The 20,983-nt window shown below is 38.8% G+C and overlaps 1 protein-coding gene across 1 annotated transcript in view; it reads right to left on the minus strand.

The window, feature by feature from the left end:
* Positions 1-20,983, minus strand: part of lrpprc (leucine-rich pentatricopeptide repeat containing) — a 150,512-nt gene that overhangs the window by 96,715 nt on the left and 32,814 nt on the right. The window contains exons 14-18 of the mRNA XM_061965277.2: positions 17,786-17,855; positions 5,194-5,221; positions 4,790-4,850; positions 3,417-3,523; positions 1,477-1,554 (exon numbers count right to left, since the gene is read on the minus strand). Of these exons, the coding sequence (XP_061821261.1) occupies positions 1,477-1,554; positions 3,417-3,523; positions 4,790-4,850; positions 5,194-5,221; positions 17,786-17,855 (344 nt within the window). The remainder of the gene's footprint in view (positions 1-1,476; positions 1,555-3,416; positions 3,524-4,789; positions 4,851-5,193; positions 5,222-17,785; positions 17,856-20,983) is intronic.

Raw genomic sequence — 20,983 nt, forward strand, 5'->3', positions numbered from 1 at the left:
ATATATATATGCATGTATATATATATGTATGTGTGTGTATATATATATATATATATATACACATACACATACATATACATATATATATACATACTGTATATATATACACATATACTGTATATATATATACACATATACTGTATATATATATATACACACACACATATACATATATATATACATATATATATATATATATACACACATATACGTATACACACACATATACATATATATATACATATATATATGTATATACATATATATATATATATACATATATATATACATATATATATGTATATACATATATATATATATATATACATATATATATATATATACATATACATATATATATATATATATACATATACATATATATATATATACACATACATATATATATATACACACATATACATATATATACATATATACACATATATATATATATATATATATATATATACACACACATATACATATATATATACATATATACACATATAAATATATATACACACATATATAAATATATACACACATATATATATACACACAAATATACACACATTATATATATATACACATAATATATATACACATTAATATATATACACACACACACACACACACACACACACACACACACACACACACACATATACATAAATATATATATACATACATATATATATATATATATATACATATATATATATATATATATATATATATACACACATATACATATACATATATATATACACATACATAAATATATATACATATACATACATACATATATATATATATATATACATACATACACATACATAATATATATACACATATATATACATGCACACGTACACACACACACACACACACATATATATACACATATATGTATATAAAAAAAACAAAAAAACTAAACAAATGGCAATACTTTTGTCCAACTGACTTTTCTTTTCATTCTTTTTTTTTTTTAAATCCAAACATTAACCACACTTTAGATTTATTGTTCGCGGGTGCATTTTTTGTAAACTCTTTTGGTGCTATCTGACATGTTGCTCTGTAGTCAGTCGCAAACAAGAACGGTACTCTCATATTACGTCATCACAGACATCTCCCAAGATTAGAGCGGCCATATTTTGTAGTAGATCTACAAGCAACCGATTCAAGACTTTGCAACCGGACATCGACCGATCCATACTACATACAGATCGATCTCGAGGCTCACCAAACGATGTATTCATATCTCTAAAGATAAAATCGGTTATCGGTTTGTACCAATTATTTTTTACACCCCAAATAGATAAACACTTATATATAACTCATATATAAAAGCTCAATCAAAAAGTTTGGACACCCCTGCTTTAGAGATGTGTGAGGGAAAAATCATCCCATCTTAAATTTAAACCAAAAATATATATAATCAGGATTCCCATCTTTTCCAGCATCATTTTGTACCTTGATGAGATCCGGAACGTTGTACGGAACCAGGATGTTTCTGATGCCTCTGCAGATTCTATCTGGAATGACGATGTTCTAGAAAAGAACAAACATTAATAAATTCAACTGATCAAATTGCAGCGCAGCACGTGTGTGCGAGTGTTGGAAAGTCAAAGAGTTGAACTCCAGCGATGAAAACAAAAGTAAAAAGTGCTTGCATTTGTTCCATCTTTAATTTATTTCAGCCAATTAGAAGCGGTCACGGAGCTTGCATTTAAATTAACGACAGCGGAAATTAAAGAAGAGTTCTCTTGGGATCGCAGATAAAAGACCGAAGAAACTAAAACGTGACCTAGCCGGACTTTCTCCTGACTGTTTAACGCCTCAGATAAACGGCACACATTACTTGTTTTTAACACTGTGCTAAAACTGCAGAAGTGAGCATTATGGCAAGATCTTATGTTGATGTGGATTATCAAATCACTTGTATCGTGCTGTAGATTAAGATCAATTGCCAACAGACAGTTTGTATATGAAAACAAGTGTACGACACTAGGTAAACTTCAGGAACATGTCTGGGAGCCTCAACTCAGATCCCCTCTGCTTAAATAGACCACAATGTGTTTAGATAAGTTAATCTTGGGTGGAGGAGGGCGCACTGTAAACTAGTGTTGGCAAGATTGAAGACAGGGAGGTTGTGACAAATTAACTTTCGAAGTTAATTTAAAATCGACAAACAAAAACTTGTTTACGTCAGAATACTGGACTGGACAGAACCTTTCAAAAGTTTGGTTCAGCGAGCCTTTGCTTGCGCCACTTTCTAAAACGCTACATCAGGCACAATGAAAGTATTTTCCGTTTTAGCAAGTATAAATGATTATCTTAATGCTACACCCATTTAACAAGAATTGTCACATTTTACAACACATATACCTTAACAGGTGATGACTGCAACAGTTTGACTTTGGGTCTGACTAATTAGAATTACCGTATTTTTCGGACTATAAGTCCACGTTTTTTTCATAGTTTGGCCGTGGGTGCGACGTATACTCCGGAGCGACTTATGTGTGAAATTATTAACATATTACCGTAAAATATCAAATAATATTATTTATCTCATTCGCGTGAGCGACGAAGCAAATGGCAGCAATCGTCACACACACGTCAGCAATCGTCACTCACACGCCAACCAATAAGAATTCGGCGGGGACGAGTCATGACAGAAGTGCATTGTGGGTTTTGGAATGTTAACTGCTATATGCTACTGCCGGAGCTATTAAAATGGATCACATCAACGTTGTCGGTAACTTATAAAAACTGAGAAGGACTGAACTAAAATGGCACCGAAAAGGAAATCATATACTGCAGATTAAAAGCTGGACGTAGCAGAAAGAATGGACGCTAGCGGGGCATACCAGGAGCGACACCGAGGAGGAAGATTTCATCGGATTTAGCGATCGGGAGTGACAGATTGTTTGGTAAACGTATAGCATGTTCTATATGTTATAGTTATTTGAATGACTCTTGCCATGATGTGTTGCGTTAACATACCAGGCACGTTCTCAGTTGGTTATTTATGCCTCATATAACATACACTTATTCAGCCTGTTCACTATTCTTTATTTATTTTAAATTGCCTTTCAAATGTCTATTCTTGGTGTTGGATTTGTATCAAATACATTTCCCCCAAAAATGCGACTTATACTCCAGTGCGACGTATATATATATTTTTTCTTCTTTATTGTGCATTTTCGGCCGGTCCGACGTATACCCCGGAGCGACTTATAGTCCGAAAAATCCGGTAAATTATTTTTACCTTGGGAGATTTTGTTTTAAATATGAATATTTGAGGTTTAGCCATTGTGCTAGAATAGCTTTTGTAAGGTTTTATTGGGAGTTGTATTAACCATGTGTGTGTATGTGTGTGTGTGTGTGTGCGAGAGTGTGAGTGTCTATACCTCCGCCTTCAGTTGTTTGAAGTAATCCCTCAGTTGGTCTTCCTGCTCTTGCACCTTGCTCTCTTGCATGCCCTCGATCAGATTGTAAAGGAAGTAAGCGACCGTTTCTGGATGGGGGTAACACGTACACACATACAAACACAAACGCACAGTGAGTGGAAGCCTTGGGAATACATTTTATTTATTTTACAGTCAGTGCAGCCATTTGTACGTTTATATAATTTTTCTGTGTGTGTGTGATTGCTTCTGTCCTGCTGACAGTGGCTGCTTTGGGGCCAGAGTGTGTGACAGCTGGCAGTGACAGTCTAACTTCAACACCCACACACACATGTATGTATATACACACACATCCACGGAGAGGCTTGCAGATGTCTAACGGGATGTGACACGGAAAACAGTCTCCATCGCTTGCACCAGCACACATACCAGTCTCGGCAATGGGGGACTCAGCGACACACTGACACAGCGCGACGTTAACGCCTCACATATATTTCACGCTCTTTACACACTACCCCCCCACCTCCCCCCCACCCCCACCCCCACCCACACACACACACACACTTTCACCACTCAGCACTGTGTCAGTAGCTGGGCTCTGTTTCCGCCAATGGATAGAGACATTTTTTCACTTACACAGTGACCTGTACACAAACATACACAGACTTAATGGCGAGAAGTGGGCCAGTCAGCAGTCTACTGTCACTGAGACGGAAGGTATACACACAGGCCATTCTTAAGTCATTTAAATCAGTGTTTCTTAACCATAGGGCGGGCCCCATTGTTAGGCGATGAAAAAATGTCTGTTTCTCAGCTGTGGTCCGTATGAGCCGCAACTGTACTGTTATTCACTTTTCCATCACTTGTTGTAGTAATTACAATATCAAACACACAGAAGAAGTCTGGCACTAAAGTCATAGAGAAGTTTCTTACACGCAAAATTAGGACTAAAGTGGTGGAGCTGTATTTTCATTTGCACATTATTGTATTGACAGTTTAATAAGAAACATTCTTTATAAATTTAGTTTTAGTTTTTTCAGAACACACTTGAATACATTTTCGGTCACTTCTTATGCAGTATATTTAGTTTGTACTTATTTTTCTAATCAGTCTGACATAAACCTAAGGTTTATGTGTTAAATAAATAATTGTGATTAACACATGGTTTTATATAATTTGACAAGGTTGTAAACTGTAAGTAGGTTAGATGTAATTATTGAATATGATTAAAATAAAGAGTAAGATGAAAATTGAGGGGGGCCCTAAGCCCCTTTGTGTGGAAAAGTTGGGCCCTGAGGTCAAATAGGTTAAGAATATTTAAATTATAGCAGCCAGCTGATCGGCTTTACATATAATAAGCTTAAATGTTGCCTTACCAGCATTGCTTTTGGTGGCAATATTGATGTAGCGTTCGTCATTGTAAAAGAGCTTGGTGAGCTGCAAAGAAGGAAAACATCAATTTAGCTATGAATTTAAATAGGGATAGCACCACAGCTAATTCATTAACTTGTGCAGGTGTTGAATATTATTCAATGTGTGTATGCAGGTCGTGTGTATTAATTCTCCAATTGCATGTTCGCCATGTCATGAATAAAAGGGGAAAAGACAGCAGATGGTGTTAGTCACATTGAGTAAGAATACACAATATGACAGTCTTTGAAGCAGATGGCCAGTAAAGTGAGAATGTGTTTAAATTCCCAGTATTGATCTAGTCCTCAAAAGTAATCATACACTTTAAAAGGCAGTTGCATGCACAGATATACACACTTTGTGCTCTTACCTTGACCATGCAATTGATGTCATCAAACCTGCAGGGGGCAGTAAAGGACAAGCCATGAGCTCACACTCTCCACACATTCCACAACCAAAAAGACATTATGCTGTTTGCCATGAGCAGGTTACTCTTAGCTTACGTAACAAAACAAATATATCAAACACACCTAGTTCCTCATCCAAATATATCAACCACATCTAGTCTCATGTTGAGAAAAGATAACCACAGACACACTGGAGCCCGTTTAGTTAGGAAATAAGCAAGTAATAATAGCAGTATTTTATGTGTATCTTTTGATTTTAAAGCTTAAAGCAAAAGATAAAGAAAATGACTTCAAAGATGTGTGCACTTATACAAAAGATAGCAAAAACAACAAAAATAACTGACGATTAGAATTGTTTTTAACTAAATCAAAAGAAAACCAAAAAGTATATTTTTGATTATGTTACCCTTGGCGGAATACAGTATATATAACACATTTGTTGCTGCATCAGTAAAAAAAAAACCCCCAAAAAAACCATATCGTTCTAGTTTTCACAATTAAATGCATGTTGCTAAATGTAACTACCTAATCATTCAAATTGTAGTTATTTAGCCTTTTAAAGAGGACAGACTGATATTTTTTGGGACAAATATAACGTGACAAAAAAGGTACTAAAATATAATTTAAAAAAAAATAGCAGCAGTAAAAACTGCTTGCCGTGGTGAGATATAATAACAAATATAAAAAAAGCTTTCCACAATTAAGTGGATCTTGCATGAGGATTTATAGTAACTAACCAGAACTAGTTGATAGTAATGGATGTCTCTTTCCAAATACTTAATGTGTTAAAACATAAAAAAATAAAAATAATTAGGAGACAAAAAAAAGTTATTCAAATTTAAAAAACATTTCAATACAAAAATACCTTGCAAGGCTAGCTCTAATTCATAGTAATCTAGTTAAGATTTTGCAGAAATATGTTTTTTTTTGCATGACTGCGTGTCCATATAGACTCATCGATGCATTGACGCAACCATGTTCCCATAGCTACAAAGTGACAGCGTGGCACAAAACACCACACGCGACAGAGTGCGACACCCTCCAACCCACAGGACAAGAGAGACAAGACGGCGGTACAAAAGCACGGCAAGCCACAAAAGACACAAAAGTCACACACACACACACACGCTAAATGATGACAACATGTGACATCTCCGGCGCTGTCAGACAGTCGGGGGAAGAGATGAGAGCGCAGGAGAAGAGGTCTTTAATGATTAAATTATCCCTTGACCTTGTCTTTGACAGGGGCAGGTCCCTCATCACACACCCGCGTGCACGCGCACACACTACCTGTGTGACGAGCCCAATTATGACCCTGTAACATAATGCAAGGGTATGTGTGTTTGATTTATTGTAAGAAGAAAGGAACAGATTTAAACATGAAAACTACTGAAATTGAGAAACAGGGATACACACACACACACACACACAAGCTGGGGGGAGGGGTTACTACGTAATTAAAATATCCACATACAATTATTCAGCCTGTTTGCTTGTGTCATTACGTCTACCGGTACTCCTATTTCCCTGACTTTCTGGATTACTTGCAGTCTTATTCCGAGTGTTCTGATTATTTATTTTTTATTGTGGAAGGTGGCGCGGCTTTCATATTTTTCTTGGAAGAAGTGCAACCGCTTGAACTAAATGACATGTTTTTATTAGTTATTCAGAGACTTGGCTAATATGGCATGCATGCATAGGGCCCATCTTTTCCAATCATGCCAAAAGAGGGGTGTGCCTAATTTGAGCATAGACCAAAGCAATCACACAAGCCAACTTTGCCGGACGAGGCTGTGTGCGAGTATATCCTTATACGTGGTGGTGGGGGGTGTGGCTAAGGGCGTGGTCAATATGACATAAATGACATGATAATTTTGATTTGCAATGATGCATATATTTTCTTTAAAAAGGATTAAAAAAAATGTTTTATGTATATTTAAAACAACTGTTTGTACATACATACATACACATATATATATATATATATATGGTATATATACATATACATATACATACATATACATATATATATATATTTTTTTTTTTTTTACACACTATACAAGTAAAAGCCAGTAAATTAGAATATTTTGAAAAACTTGATTTATTTCAGTAATTGCATTCAAAAGGTGTAACTTGTACATTATATTTATTCATTGCACACAGACTGGTGCATTCAAATGTTTATTTCATTTAATTTTGATGATTTGAAGTGGCAACAAATGAAAATCCAAAATTCCGTGTGTCACAAAATTAGAATATTACTTAAGGCTAATACAAAAAAGGGATTTTTAGAAATGTTGGCCAACTGAAAAGTATGAAAATGAAAAATATGAGCATGTACAATACTCAATACTTGGTTGGAGCTCCTTTTGCCTCAATTACTGCGTTAATGCGGCGTGGCATGGAGTCGATGAGTTTCTGGCACTGCTCAGGTGTTATGAGAGCCCAGGTTGCTCTGATAGTGGCCTTCAACTCTTCTGCGTTTTTGGGTCTGGCATTCTGCATCTTCCTTTTCACAATACCCCACAGATTTTCTATGGGGCTAAGGTCAGGGGAGTTGGCGGGCCAATTTAGAACAGAAATACCATGGTCCGTAAACCATGCACGGGTAGATTTTGCGCTGTGTGCAGGCGCCAAGTCCTGTTGGAACTTGAAATCTCCATCTCCATAGAGCAGGTCAGCAGCAGGAAGCATGAAGTGCTCTAAAACTTGCTGGTAGACGGCTGCGTTGACCCTGGATCTCAGGAAACAGAGTGGACCGACACCAGCAGATGACATGGCACCCCAAACCATCACTGATGGTGGAAACTTTACACTAGACTTCAGGCAACGTGGATCCTGTGCCTCTCCTGTCTTCCTCCAGACTCTGGGACCTCGATTTCCAAAGGAAATGCAAAATTTGCATGGTTGGGTGATGGTTTGGGGTGCCATGTCATCTGCTGGTGTCGGTCCACTCTGTTTCCTGAGATCCAGGGTCAACGCAGCCGTCTACCAGCAAGTTTTAGAGCACTTCATGCTTCCTGCTGCTGACCTGCTCTATGGAAATGGAGATTTCAAGTTCCAACAGGACTTGGTGCCTGCACACAGCGCAAAATCTACCGGTGCCTGGTTTACGGACCATGGTATTTCTGTTCTAAATTGGCCCGCCAACTCCCCTGACCTTAGCCCCATAGAAAATCTGTGGGGTATTGTGAAAAGGAAGATGCAGAATGCCAGACCCAAAAACGCAGAAGAGTTGAAGGCCACTATCAGAGCAACCTGGGCTCTCATAACACCTGAGCAGTGCCAGAAACTCATCGACTCCATGCCACGCCGCATTAACGCAGTAATTGAGGCAAAAGGAGCTCATATTTTTCATTTTCATACTTTTCAGTTGGCCAACATTTCTAAAAATCCCTTTTTTGTATTAGCCTTAAGTAATTTTCTAATTTTGTGACACACGGAATTTTGGATTTTCATTTGTTGCCACTTCAAATCATCAAAATTAAATGAAATAAACATTTGAATGCATCAGTCTGTGTGCAATGAATAAATATAATGTACAAGTTACACCTTTTGAATGCAATTACTGAAATAAATCAAGTTTTTCAAAATATTCTAATTTACTGGCTTTTACCTGTGTATATATATATATATATATATATATATATATATATATATATACATATACATATACATATATATATAATATATATATATTTTTTTTTTTTTTACACACTGCTGTATCGATCCGTTGTGGTGAAAAAGGAGCTGAGCCGGAAGGCAAAGCTCTCAATTTACCGGTCGATCTACGTTCCCATCCTCACCTATGGTCATGAGCTTTGGGTTATGACCGAAAGGACAAGATCACGGGTACAAGCGGCCGAAATGAGTTTCCTCCGCCGGGTGGTGGGGCTCTCCCTTAGAGATAGGGTGAGAAGCTCTGTCATCCGGGGGGAGCTGAAAGTAAAGCCGCTGCTCCTTCACATCGAGAGGAGCCAAATGAGGTGGTTCGGACATCTGGTCAGGATGCCATCCGAACGCCTCCCTAAGGAGGTGTTTAGGGCACGTTCGACCGGTAGGCCACAGGGAAGACCCAGGACACGTTGGGAAGACTATGTCTCCCGGCTGGCCTGGGAACGCCTTGGGATCCCCCGGGAAGAGCTGGACGAAGTGGCTGGGGAGAGGAAAGTCTGGGCTTCCCTGCTTAGGCTGCTGCCCCCGCGACTCGACCTCAGATAAGCGGAAGAAGATGGATGGATGTTACTGTTATTAGTTATAAATACCATTAATAATATTAATGTTAACATTTTTGTCTTATATCATCAGAATCACAATCAGTTTTAAGACAAAGAATTTCACTTGTTAGACTGTGCTCTTTGTTCAATTGTTTCAATTGCTGCTGCTTATTGTAAACGGTAACTCAGGCTAAACTTTAATGTTGTCATTTTGCTTGCCAAATATGTAAACAGTCCTTTGAGTTAGATTTGGGAAAAATTAAATGTTTTGTTAATATTCTTCACAATAAAGTTACTGTAAAACTAACCACACTAAAGAAAGTACATAATATATACACATGACGTGCACATACATGTATGAATCACGTTAGATTAATCATGTAATTTGGAATAAACTTAAAAAACCAATACAATTATGCAGGATGAAGGTTGAGCTGTATTGCCGCTAGCGTAATGCTGATGTACAATGCACTAGCTCATCGACAAGCTGACTCAAATCAGCATGGCCAATCGCAGGGCACAGATAGACAATCATTCATATCATTGGACAATTCATAGTCTCCATTGAAGTTAACATGCATATTTTTGGAATGTGGGAGGACACTGTAGTGCACACGGCGTAAAGTTAGAAATTATTGTCGCTAGTAATGTCAAAAGACTTAGGGTAGTTTACACAGGCTTGAACAAGAAATGTATTAAATAGCTTAAAATACCTTCATCTTCAACTTCCTCTCTTCACTTTTGCCGGGTGTCAACTCGTTTAGGTGAGTGACCACCTGTTGACGCGCTTCTGACATGCGATTTAGATGCACATTTTTTTCTTTTATATATTTGCGCTGTTTTTCAAACTTATTATAGCCAATAGTATGTAAATAATAGACTATATACCAGGCCTGGGCAATTATTTTGACTCGGGGGCCAAATTTAGAGGGGAAAAAAGTGCCTGGGGGCCGGTATATTTATTTTTAGGAACACTAATACAAAACCTCACAAAAATGTCTGATTGAATGCTAAAAACGTTATGACAGACCGCCTGAAAAAACAGAACGGAATTTTTTTACTGAATGAGACACCCAGAATGTACATGAAAATAAAGAATGTGGTATTTACAATATTAACAATGAGCGATAAAACACTGAATATTGACAACATATGAACATCACACCCCCTCTCCATCCACATATTTTACAAACAAGCGGAAACTCAACAAAAATGCAACAAACAGCGAAATATGAACGCGAAGGGTAAAAACCCCCACCTACGATCTGATATAATATCACTTTTCTTGCAGAACTTTGTTGTAAAAATCTCCTTCCACGTCTGTCCCTGACACCCGCATTTCAGGCTGGCCGCTCTGGAAACACTCTGTGGAAACGCTCCCCACCCACACTGCTTGGTGCCTCATCTGAGCTGCTGTGATTTAGAGGACCATAGTAACTAATTAGATTACCATAGTAACTAATTAGATTACCATAGTAACTAGTAGTGCATGCAAAAGCGCAGATTCCAACTGTAACGCTTACATGGGCTAGGCGGGTTAAAAGTATAAACCGTGTAACAGAAGATGGTTCGTCTAGGAGCCTGAGGTATGAAAGATGACGACAACTAGTTATCTTGCTTTCGACTGCATTAAATGTATTAACACACAAATATAAATGACACAGATGACACAATAGAAAAAAATAAAAATAATGCCCAAAACAAAAATACAAGATGCAGTCCTTCTGCCTTCTCGGAACCAGTTCACATTTCAGTTCAAAAGGTACGCAAACGCTTTCGCGTCAGTCCAAAAGTTCAGTTCAAAAACAAAAGTAATCCAAAAAGGTTCGCGGCGGAGGAGAAAAAAATGCTTGTCCTACCGCGTAGGTGTTTAGCTCGCCATTTGTTGAGTTGAGTTTGAAGGTGGATAGGAAGCTCAGGTTGTTTGGGTCAACGGGTATTCCTTCCCGTAAAAAAAACCTGACCTGAGTAATCGAGGGCAAAACAACATACCATGCACGCCCCGATAATCGAACATGCCGGCTCTAATTATGAAGTTTACAAAGTGTAAGAATGAGGAGATTTTGTGAGTTTCTTCTCAAGCGCGTCTCACAGCGCCGCAGCCACAGCAGACGGGAAGGGGTGGTAAAGTGAGCAGCACTTCCTTAAAAGGAAGTGAGCGGCAGGAAGTAACCCTCCATAATAAAAGTCTTTGCACTATATGCGCGTTTTAATGGGTATTTTAAATATGGGTTACACAACTATTGAAATACTTTGTATTGTTCAAGACTTACGGTAATTTGAAAATATCACTGCACATCATAATGGCAGCTACAGTTTACATCTTAAAGATCTAAAAAAAATTATTTGGGAATGTCCGGCGGGCCAGATTGAAAAGCTTAACGGGCCTTAATTTGCCCAGGTCTGCTATATACGGTATATCCATTTATAAAAACACATTTATTTTCATGTTAAAAAAAAAAAGTTTTCATGGAAAAAGAAAAAACTTATTTTGAAGGTGTGGCGGTAGTAATCTTGCCGTGGCGTTGCACCACAATCGTTTACATGTAGGGGAAACCCTGCTTATTGAGGCCAATCCGTAACATGCTGGACTTCGGCACTATTCCCTGCTCCCTCTCGCTCAGATGCATTTGCACTTTAGCCTGTTTGCTTGTCCCATCACTTCGGCAATACTGTATTACTGCAATGTCCCTGACTATGTCAGTCCCTCCAGGAATTCGCTGGCTTTTTTGTGACTGTTGCTGCGTAAATGCTTTTTCCCCCCCAAAACATTGAATCAGCTTGTGATTTTATGAATTCGCTGTCAATGTTTTGGGTGTTCCTGGTAACCTTAACCTCAAAAAGCCCAGAATTGCAACAAAAATGTATTGATGTTTTACTTATTTTATACTGCACAGACTTGAAGGTAGACACTAGATGGCAGTAAAAGTGCATACTCAGATCTCATTGTTAAATTACTTTACTGTTTTAATTATAACTAAAAATAGTAGAGATGGGTACCATTCACATTTTTTTTACCGTCGAAAGTTGGTACTCGACGGTACCAACTTTCTGTGTTTTAGTGTGTGTTAATAAAGGTTAATTGTTTGATAATTTTTAAAAACGAGCTGTAATGATACCTGTGCTGTCCAGTTGTTGTATCTTGTTTTCTTACAACATTTGAGGAAAGGCTATCTATCGTATGTTGTTTAACGAGGAAGTAGCTTTTTCCAAGAAGTTGAATATGTTATGTTGCGCCCTACCAAGTGTTTATACTGTAAGAACTGTGCTTTTTACACACCAGCTGTTTAATTGTAACATTCATCTTAGTTGTAGTTTTCATTACCAAATTTGGAGATGTTGAAATCACCATGTAATATTGCTAATGCTAATGGTAGCCCTTTCTATGCCAAATCCAGAGTAAATTAGCTCAAGTCGCACATTTTTGGAAGAGTGGAGCCTTTACGTTCCAGCGTTTTCTGCCAAGCATACTTGCTTTATCGGCGTTAAAAAATGCAACGTTATTTAGAGGGAGTTTGGCTGAGTTGCCCTGAGTTCTGCTTGAGTGATTGTTTACGTGAGCCGGTGTTTAGTATGCAACCGGACGTGACATCCATGCAAAAAAGGTATCGAAATATGGCACTGTTTGATTGCATGTGAATCGATATTCAGTAGTAACGGAATTTGGTCGGTGACGATAAAGGAACATTTGCCTAAATAATTGCATTCATTAATTACAGAAATAAACACCACCAAAGGCTTCCTTATTGTCTGCTCTGCCAATCACAAGTTGCTGACATTCTCTGTGTTTATTTTATGCTTGAAAAGTGTTTGTCCATCTTAAACAAACACATTTACCCCTGTACTTTAGGAACCTTTGCAAACTGTTGAAAGCGATGTGCAGCAGTAATTTTTGTTGGTAAATAAGAGATGATAAACGATTGTCATCACACGTCAACATTTCTGTCATGTCATGCTGCCTCTATTGCCTGGATAAAACAAGGTTAAATAAATATAAATACATAAGAAAACTAGGAAGTCAGGACACCGGTGTGTTGCTACAAGTTTATATTTTACATTACCCAGAAGGCTTAGTGCTGTAGACTGTAACCGGAAGTAGCTCTGAGCTACGTGGGACAATTGTGCCGTTTGAGCAATAAAGAGTTGATACATTGTTACACGTTAATGCTTTAGCTGCACAAAAAACAAAAGTAAGTTTTGATTAGACAGTCGACGTGCGCGTTTGAGCGCCGCTTAGAGACAAATTAGGCAAAGATTACGGTGATGAAGTGGTGTACCGGACAAAGTTGCGAGGCCACTCATAATTTGTGGGGATTGGTTGAATTTGTGTGAATTAGCATAATCCCTACATCGCAAATTCAAAGAGCATGTATATTCAACAACATTTTTTTGGAAGCCACATCTCCAGAAAACTAAAGACCAGGGGGCCGGATTTCTCCTTTCACTATTAGTCTTATTTTGTATATTTCGGACAACCAGCGCCCTCTACAGTACACATTTGATTTGGGTTTATTTTTCAGAGTTACAGGAACGCTCTGCTGTTTTTAAGAACTTTCTGCAAAAAAAGATAGTCAAAGATCATTTCTATGACAGCACTCTATAGCGTTTTTTTTATAATCTGCTGCACAAGGTTTTTTAACTGAACTCACGGATCAGCAGTTGAATAGTTCAAATGATGAAAGTTAGAGGAACTAAAATGGAACCTTAAGGAACACCACTATTATAAATAAAAAAGTTGAACACATTACTATTGACTACATCTGAAGTCAACAAGCTACAACAACACCTTAGTTACATAAATCACATTACAAAAAACAGTTGTATCTGGCAAAAATTAAAGTACTTAAAGAGGTGCCTTGAGGAACGCCTCTGTTATGTACCGTATTTTCCGCACTATAAGGCGCACCGGATTATTAGCCGCACCTTCTATGAATTACATATTTCATAATTTTGTCCACCAATAAGCCGCCCCGGACTATAAGCCGCGCCTACGCTGCGCTAAAGTGAATGTCAAAAAAACGCTGCGCTAAAGTAAATGTCAAAAAAACAGTCAGATAGTTCAGTCAAACTTTAATAATATATTGAAAACCAGCGTTCTAACAACTCTGTCCCAAAATGTACGCAAATGTGCAATCACAAACATAGTAAAATTCAAAATGGTGTAGAGCAAAAGCAACATAATGTTGCTCGAACGTTAATGTCACAACACACAAAATAAACATAGCGCTCACCTTCTGAAGTTATTCTTCATTCGTAAATCCTTCGAATTCTTCGTCTTCGGTGTCCGAATTGAAAAGTTGCGCAAGCGTGGGATCCAAAAATGGCCGGCTCCGTCTCGTCGAAGTCATCGGATTCAGTGTCGCTGTTGTTGTGCAGCAGTTCTGTGAATCCTGCCTTCCGGAAAGCTCGGACCACAGTTGTGACCGAAATATCTGCCCAGGCATTTACGATCCACTGGCAAATGTTGGCGTATGTCGTCCGGCGCTGTCTGCCCGTCTTAGTGAAGGTGTGTTCGCCTTCGGAGCTGTGTGAAAAAAGCCACCCGGCCTCTTCGCGTAAACTTCCCTTAACCACTCGCTCATCTTTTCTTCATCCATCCATCCCTTCGAGTTAGCTTTTATGATGACGCCGGCTGGAAAGGTCTCTTTTGGCAAGGTCTTCCTTTTGAATATCACCATGGGTGGAAGTTAGCATGGCAAGCTAGAACCACAGTGAAGGATGACTTCTCATTCCCTGTGGTGCGAATATTCACCGTACGTGCTCCCGTTCCACAGTGCGGTTCACAGGAATATCAGTTGCTGTGAAATACGGTAGTAATCCGTGTGCGGATGGAGAGATTGCGTCTTTTTATGAACCGGATCCTTGTCGCGTAGTAGGAGCCATTTTGTGGTCTTTACAGATGTAAACAGGAAATGAAACGTACGGTGATATCCGCGCGTTTTTTCTTCTTCTTCCGGGGGCGGGTGGTTGCTTACAGTAGAAGAAGAAGCGCTTCCTGTTCTATGGGGGCGGGTGCTTTCCTTGGCGGTTGCTTGCGTAGAAGAAGAAGCGCTTCCTGTTCTACCGGGAAAAAAGATGGCGGCTGTTTACCGAAGTTGCGAGATCGAAACTTTATGAAAATGAATCGTAATAAAGCGCACCGGGTTATAAGGCGCACTGTCAGCTTTTGAGAAAAATTGTGGTTTTTAGGTGCGCCTTATAGTGCGGAAAATACGGTACATCACAATTTAGGATTCCAGTGTTGTAAGCAAAGTTAAAATGTCAATGCAATGTCAAGTTTCACTATGCAACAGGAGCACTCTAGTGTTTTTAGGAATTTTCTGCAAAAATGTTTGTCTCCCAAGTTTTGAACTGAACTATGGGGTCGGTATGGTGTCATTCCCGGGCCGGATATGGCCCCTGGCCCGCTAGTGTGTTGGTTATTATGAAGAACTTATGCGAAGAGGTCGCATTTCAGCCATTCTGTGATTTGGATAACATTGCACGCAATCATGCTGTGCCTTGGACAACCTCATCACTTGGGGAAAAACTTACCAAACTTGAGCACGGATCACATCACTTACACTAGCTAAACATCTCTCCATCAATCCATTTTCTACTGCTTGTCCCTTTCGCGGTTGCGGGGGGTGCTGGAGCCCTGTTGGGCTTAAAGGGAAACGGCACTTTTTTTTTTTTTTAATTTTGCCATTGTTCACAATCATTATGAAAGACATGACAGATGGATTTTTTTCAATGCATTCTAAATAATAAATAAAAGTCTGCTTACAACGGAGCCAACGAGAGCTCCTCTATTTCGCCCATAAAATCCGATGAACATTCAAATAGTGCCAACAATAATCCATTTACATTTCGTGATTTGAATATTAACCAAGTATTAGTGGTATTGTTAATATAAGTGCTAAAACAGAAACTATTTATAGCAGCGCCATGATCACTACCTTGTGTGTCGATGTTTACATCATCTAGTGGTCTGCTGCTTTCTCGCTTCCTTGCAAGTTTTTTCTAGATCATAAATCATGCATCTCACCTGGACAGAAGAAGTCTGAGTAGGTATTCCAACAAGTTGGTACACTGACAGCTATTTAGAACCCAAAACTGGCGAGGACGACACGAAAAGACGCTTAGTCCCCCCGCGGCCCAACCCGTTGCTTTGCGAGGATTATGAGACATTCTTCACCAAAATGGGAATATATGAACATCATAGCAGTCGGCATCCTAATGACAGCAGATCTTGTACAGTAAGTGATGTTTTATTATGTTTGTTGGCTCTCAGAGTCTGCAGTGAGTAATAATCAGTGATAAAGAAAAAAAAAAGCAAAACGTGATGCGTTTTTGATGATGCCTAAAATTATCAAAATACGTAAATATTAAATGTTTTTATAAATATACCCGTTAGTTACTACATTACATATATACCTACATAAAGTAAGTATATATGGAGAGGTCTTTATAGGCGGAATTGCGCGGCTCCCAAAGGCTCTACTGTAAACATACTTTTGATCACATTTATTTAATATTTGGAATACAAAAAAAAAAAAATGTATTACATCCATCGTCATGTCTCTCATGATTGTGAACGATAGGCAACATTTTTTTTTAAAGTGCAGTGTTGGTGGACCTTCAACACATCAAGGTGTGTGCTTAAAAAAACAATTGTTTGTGCGGACATGATCTATAATTTTCTACACCACATTTCAAACTGTCGTTTTCGGCACATTTCTTTACATTGTCTAGATTTCTCCCCCCTAATCTGATGAATTATCAACAGCTGCTCTTTAAAAAAGGAGGCTTAAAGTTTATCTTAACTTTGTACACTATTTCTTTCAGCACTTTGCCTTGACTCACCTCTAGCCTGGCTCAAGGGAGGTCGGGGTGGGGGGTGCACTGTTTGTGTGCAACGGTGTAGTGCTAAACTCTAAATATTCATAAAGACTCGTTCAAGTAAAGTTCGCGAGTCCGACTCTGGTCCTGAGGCTAACTGGGAGTATGTGCTTGCGTGTTAGAGGGAGATCACTCGGCCTGTTTTAACGATTGGGTTTTTTTTTTTTGGAGGGGGCATCTGCTTATTTGCATATCTCCCACGGTGCTTTGGGGTGAGGGCCAGCGAATGATGCCTCCATATGTATGAGGCAGCCGTGTGTGTATGTGCAGTGTTTTCCCTGCAGCTGCACACATACACACACGCAGTGCAGATGGTGTGATAGGCAGCACATGTCGTATGCAAAACATATGCTGCGGTGACCTCCAGAGTGCTACGGGCTTCCCTAAAACACTAGTGTAGGGTGGCAAGGCAAAATATGGAAATGTATGAACACGCACTACAGGTTAATTGACTCACTTTCTGAAGCTGTGGATGAGGCCGTTGCGGAAATTCCACATCTCCAATGGGGGGTGGGAAGGGTCAGACACTGGAAAAGAGAAAAAAGCGATGAATAAATGTATAAAAAGGTAGATTTTTTCCCCCACCAAAACACACATACTTTGTCGTTTGATGCTCACACACTATCCAAAGAGCTTCATCGTGGGGCTAGGCGAAAAAACAATATATCGCGATAAACACATAATCGATGTCAAAAAAACTGACTTCGATATTTTTTTTTTCTTCTTCATCGGAAAAAGCAGGAAGTTGCAATGCAAGGATGGGCGCATGAACAAAATCACTTGCTCTCTGGTGAATTCTTAAGTGACAAAAAAAAACAACTAAAAATGAGTGCTGCAGAGAGTGGATAAATAGTCCATAAAACGAGGAGTCATCTTGACTGTATGGATGGCATCTTTTTGGTTTTTATCAAATGGACCAATGTGGTCTATAAATTAGGCAAGGCGCTCGTCCCCACCAAGACCAGTAATACCACACCCCCTTAGGGGTGCTCACCCTTTAGAGCACAGCCGTAACTTCTTGGCACTAAACCTGCAGAAAATAGTTCTTCTCAGGTTTCTCTATATTTACATTTTCACACCTTGCAATATTTTGTTACACTTTCAGTGTTTCCCACACATTCATTTATTTGTGGCGGCCCGCCACGAAAGAATTACGTCCGCCACAAATGGATTTTTCGGCTTTTGACTCGCTCGACCGCTCATAAAAGCAATGGGACTGTCTGTGAATGTTGCTTGTAGTTACACCTCCGGTGCAGTAGGTGGCGGTAGCCTACTATGCATTGTAACTCCGCCAATAGCACTTAATTCACCTGGTGGACCAGAAGAAGAAGAAGAAGAAGAAGAAGAAGAAGAGGGACGGATGGACGGACGGGATCAAAATACTCGCTGGCTACTTTTCATAATGATGGCGCTTCCTACGTTTCTACCTCAAACGTCCAAAAGTTGCTGAAAGCCTTGATCCAGGATGCCATGGGGGAAAAAACTTAAATGGTGCCTTTTGGCAATAGTTAGCAGCTTGGTGGCTCATAGCCGGCTAGCTAACGCTTGCTAGCGTGGTAGCATTGCTTCATTTTTACAGGTGTTATAGGTAGATAGGTTATAGCTGCATCGCTCGCGGCTCGTCATATATTTAACGTTAATCCGCGATTTCACAGAGCGTTTCACCGACGAGCTAACGTGTCCAGGTTATAGCCCTGTTGTCAATAAACACACATGGACTGAAGCTAAATTGTCCACTGTCCACTGCAGCATGTGAATGCAATGAAAAGAATAAAATCTGAGCCAACCAGCTGTTAAAATGTTGTCCAGGTTAATGTTTTGGCCATTAAAGGCCCTTCATTTCAAGATTTCAACTGTGATCAGGCTTTAAACAGGTGGCTGACCTGTTCAGGTGGGTGTAACTGCTACTGGTCAAATAATGTGAAATAGCATTTAATTTTACATGTATGCAATGCCATTTAAATGTAATTATAGATGATAATAATAATAATAATAATAATAATTACTGTGTAGTGTTGTAAATAGTCAACGGGAAGAATTTTAGTAAGATATAAGCCATGAGCACTACACAGCCAGAAAAAAAACCTAGGCAGGACTAGTAAAAATATTGGGGCAAGTAGATTTGAGAAGTCAGGCAAGTAGAAAAAAACCTTAACGTTGAACTCTGCATGTGTTGAGCTGCTGCCGCTTAAGGTTAGACGGCACTGTACATAGAGCGGTTCTGCTCGTTAGTAATACATTCTAATGTTGGATGTTCACTCCTTCACACAGATGAGTATAGAAAAATATTTTCAACGGCCGAAAAGGGCTCGACTTGGAGAGGAGGTAGGCCTACAGTCCGGACCACAGGTGCGACCTGTTCAGCAGCAGCAGGAGGAAGAGGAGGAGGTTGACTGACTGTGGCAGGACACCTCTGCCTCTGTTTCACTTCATGTTGCTGGTAAATAATATGGTTGTAGTAGTAGGCTAAAGTTAAATTATTTAGTATTCACTAATTAAAGGGGCAGAGCTTTAAGAGACATTTTAGCTTTTATATTTTATAAGATATATTTTTTGTAAGAACCACAATTAATAAATATATTTCAGTGAATCACTAATTGTTCAAATCTGTATATAGATATGTACATAAAATGTTGTAATTATATTCCAACTCCGCGTTCTTCTTGGTCATCGGCGCTGCCGCCGCCACCACCCCCCACCCCTCGACCACACCACCACAAATAGATGCCTGTCCTGTGGGAAACACTGACTTTACTAAACATTTCTTTCATATTCCTTATTTTTGCACCTTCATTTGAAGAGGTTATTGTTAAGTGTTCAATCTGATTTTAGAATTTTGTTTACGTTGATTGAGTGTTTTCCATGGTTGCGTTGACATTTCCTTTCCGCCTTAAAACGTTAAGGGGATTATAATCAGAAAAAGGTTACATTTAAAAAAAAAAAAAAGAAAATGTATTCAATATATTTTTCTCCTGGTCCTTATTTTCAAAAGGTCATAATAAATATCAGTAATCGATATTGACCGATACACACGATTATATCGTAAAACAGTTTTCAGCCCTATCGCCCAGCTCTAAATCATCGTCTTACATATAAACTAATTGCAAAATGAAGGAAAAATTTTATTTTTGTATTGAATATTTGGACAGTACCCCCCAAACTATAAAGTTGTACAATTTGGAATTTGACTGTGATTTTGGGGGTAAATATGCCTCCAAGGTTATACTACACTGATTTACACAATTTATTTGCAATTTCTTTGGATGGTTTCAACATATGCACTGCTGTCATGGAGGATTTCATGCAAGCGTGCAGTGAACAACAAACTAAGTGCACACGTTTGCATTTTTTCTTAGTTTTTTTGTCAAACCCAGAAAAGGAACAGCCTCAACAAGAGCTATGAAAATCATGAGAGCAAAAGACGCACAAGAAGTATTGTGACCTCAGGTGTCCCAATACTTTTGTCCATAAACAAAGCATCAGCCCTTGTTTTGTCATTTTTACAACAGTTCGTACACTTGAATGACAGTTAAGAATGTGACGACAGTATACGGTAACGGTTAATAAAGTGTTTGAAGGAACAGATTATTTCCAAATAATTCCCATGATTTCACAAAGAATTGCACTGTTGACCAGCGCCCCTTGAATTGAGATT

This window comes from Nerophis lumbriciformis, linkage group LG02 (assembly GCF_033978685.3).
Source record: "Nerophis lumbriciformis linkage group LG02, RoL_Nlum_v2.1, whole genome shotgun sequence".
Taxonomy (NCBI): Eukaryota; Metazoa; Chordata; class Actinopteri; order Syngnathiformes; family Syngnathidae; genus Nerophis; species Nerophis lumbriciformis.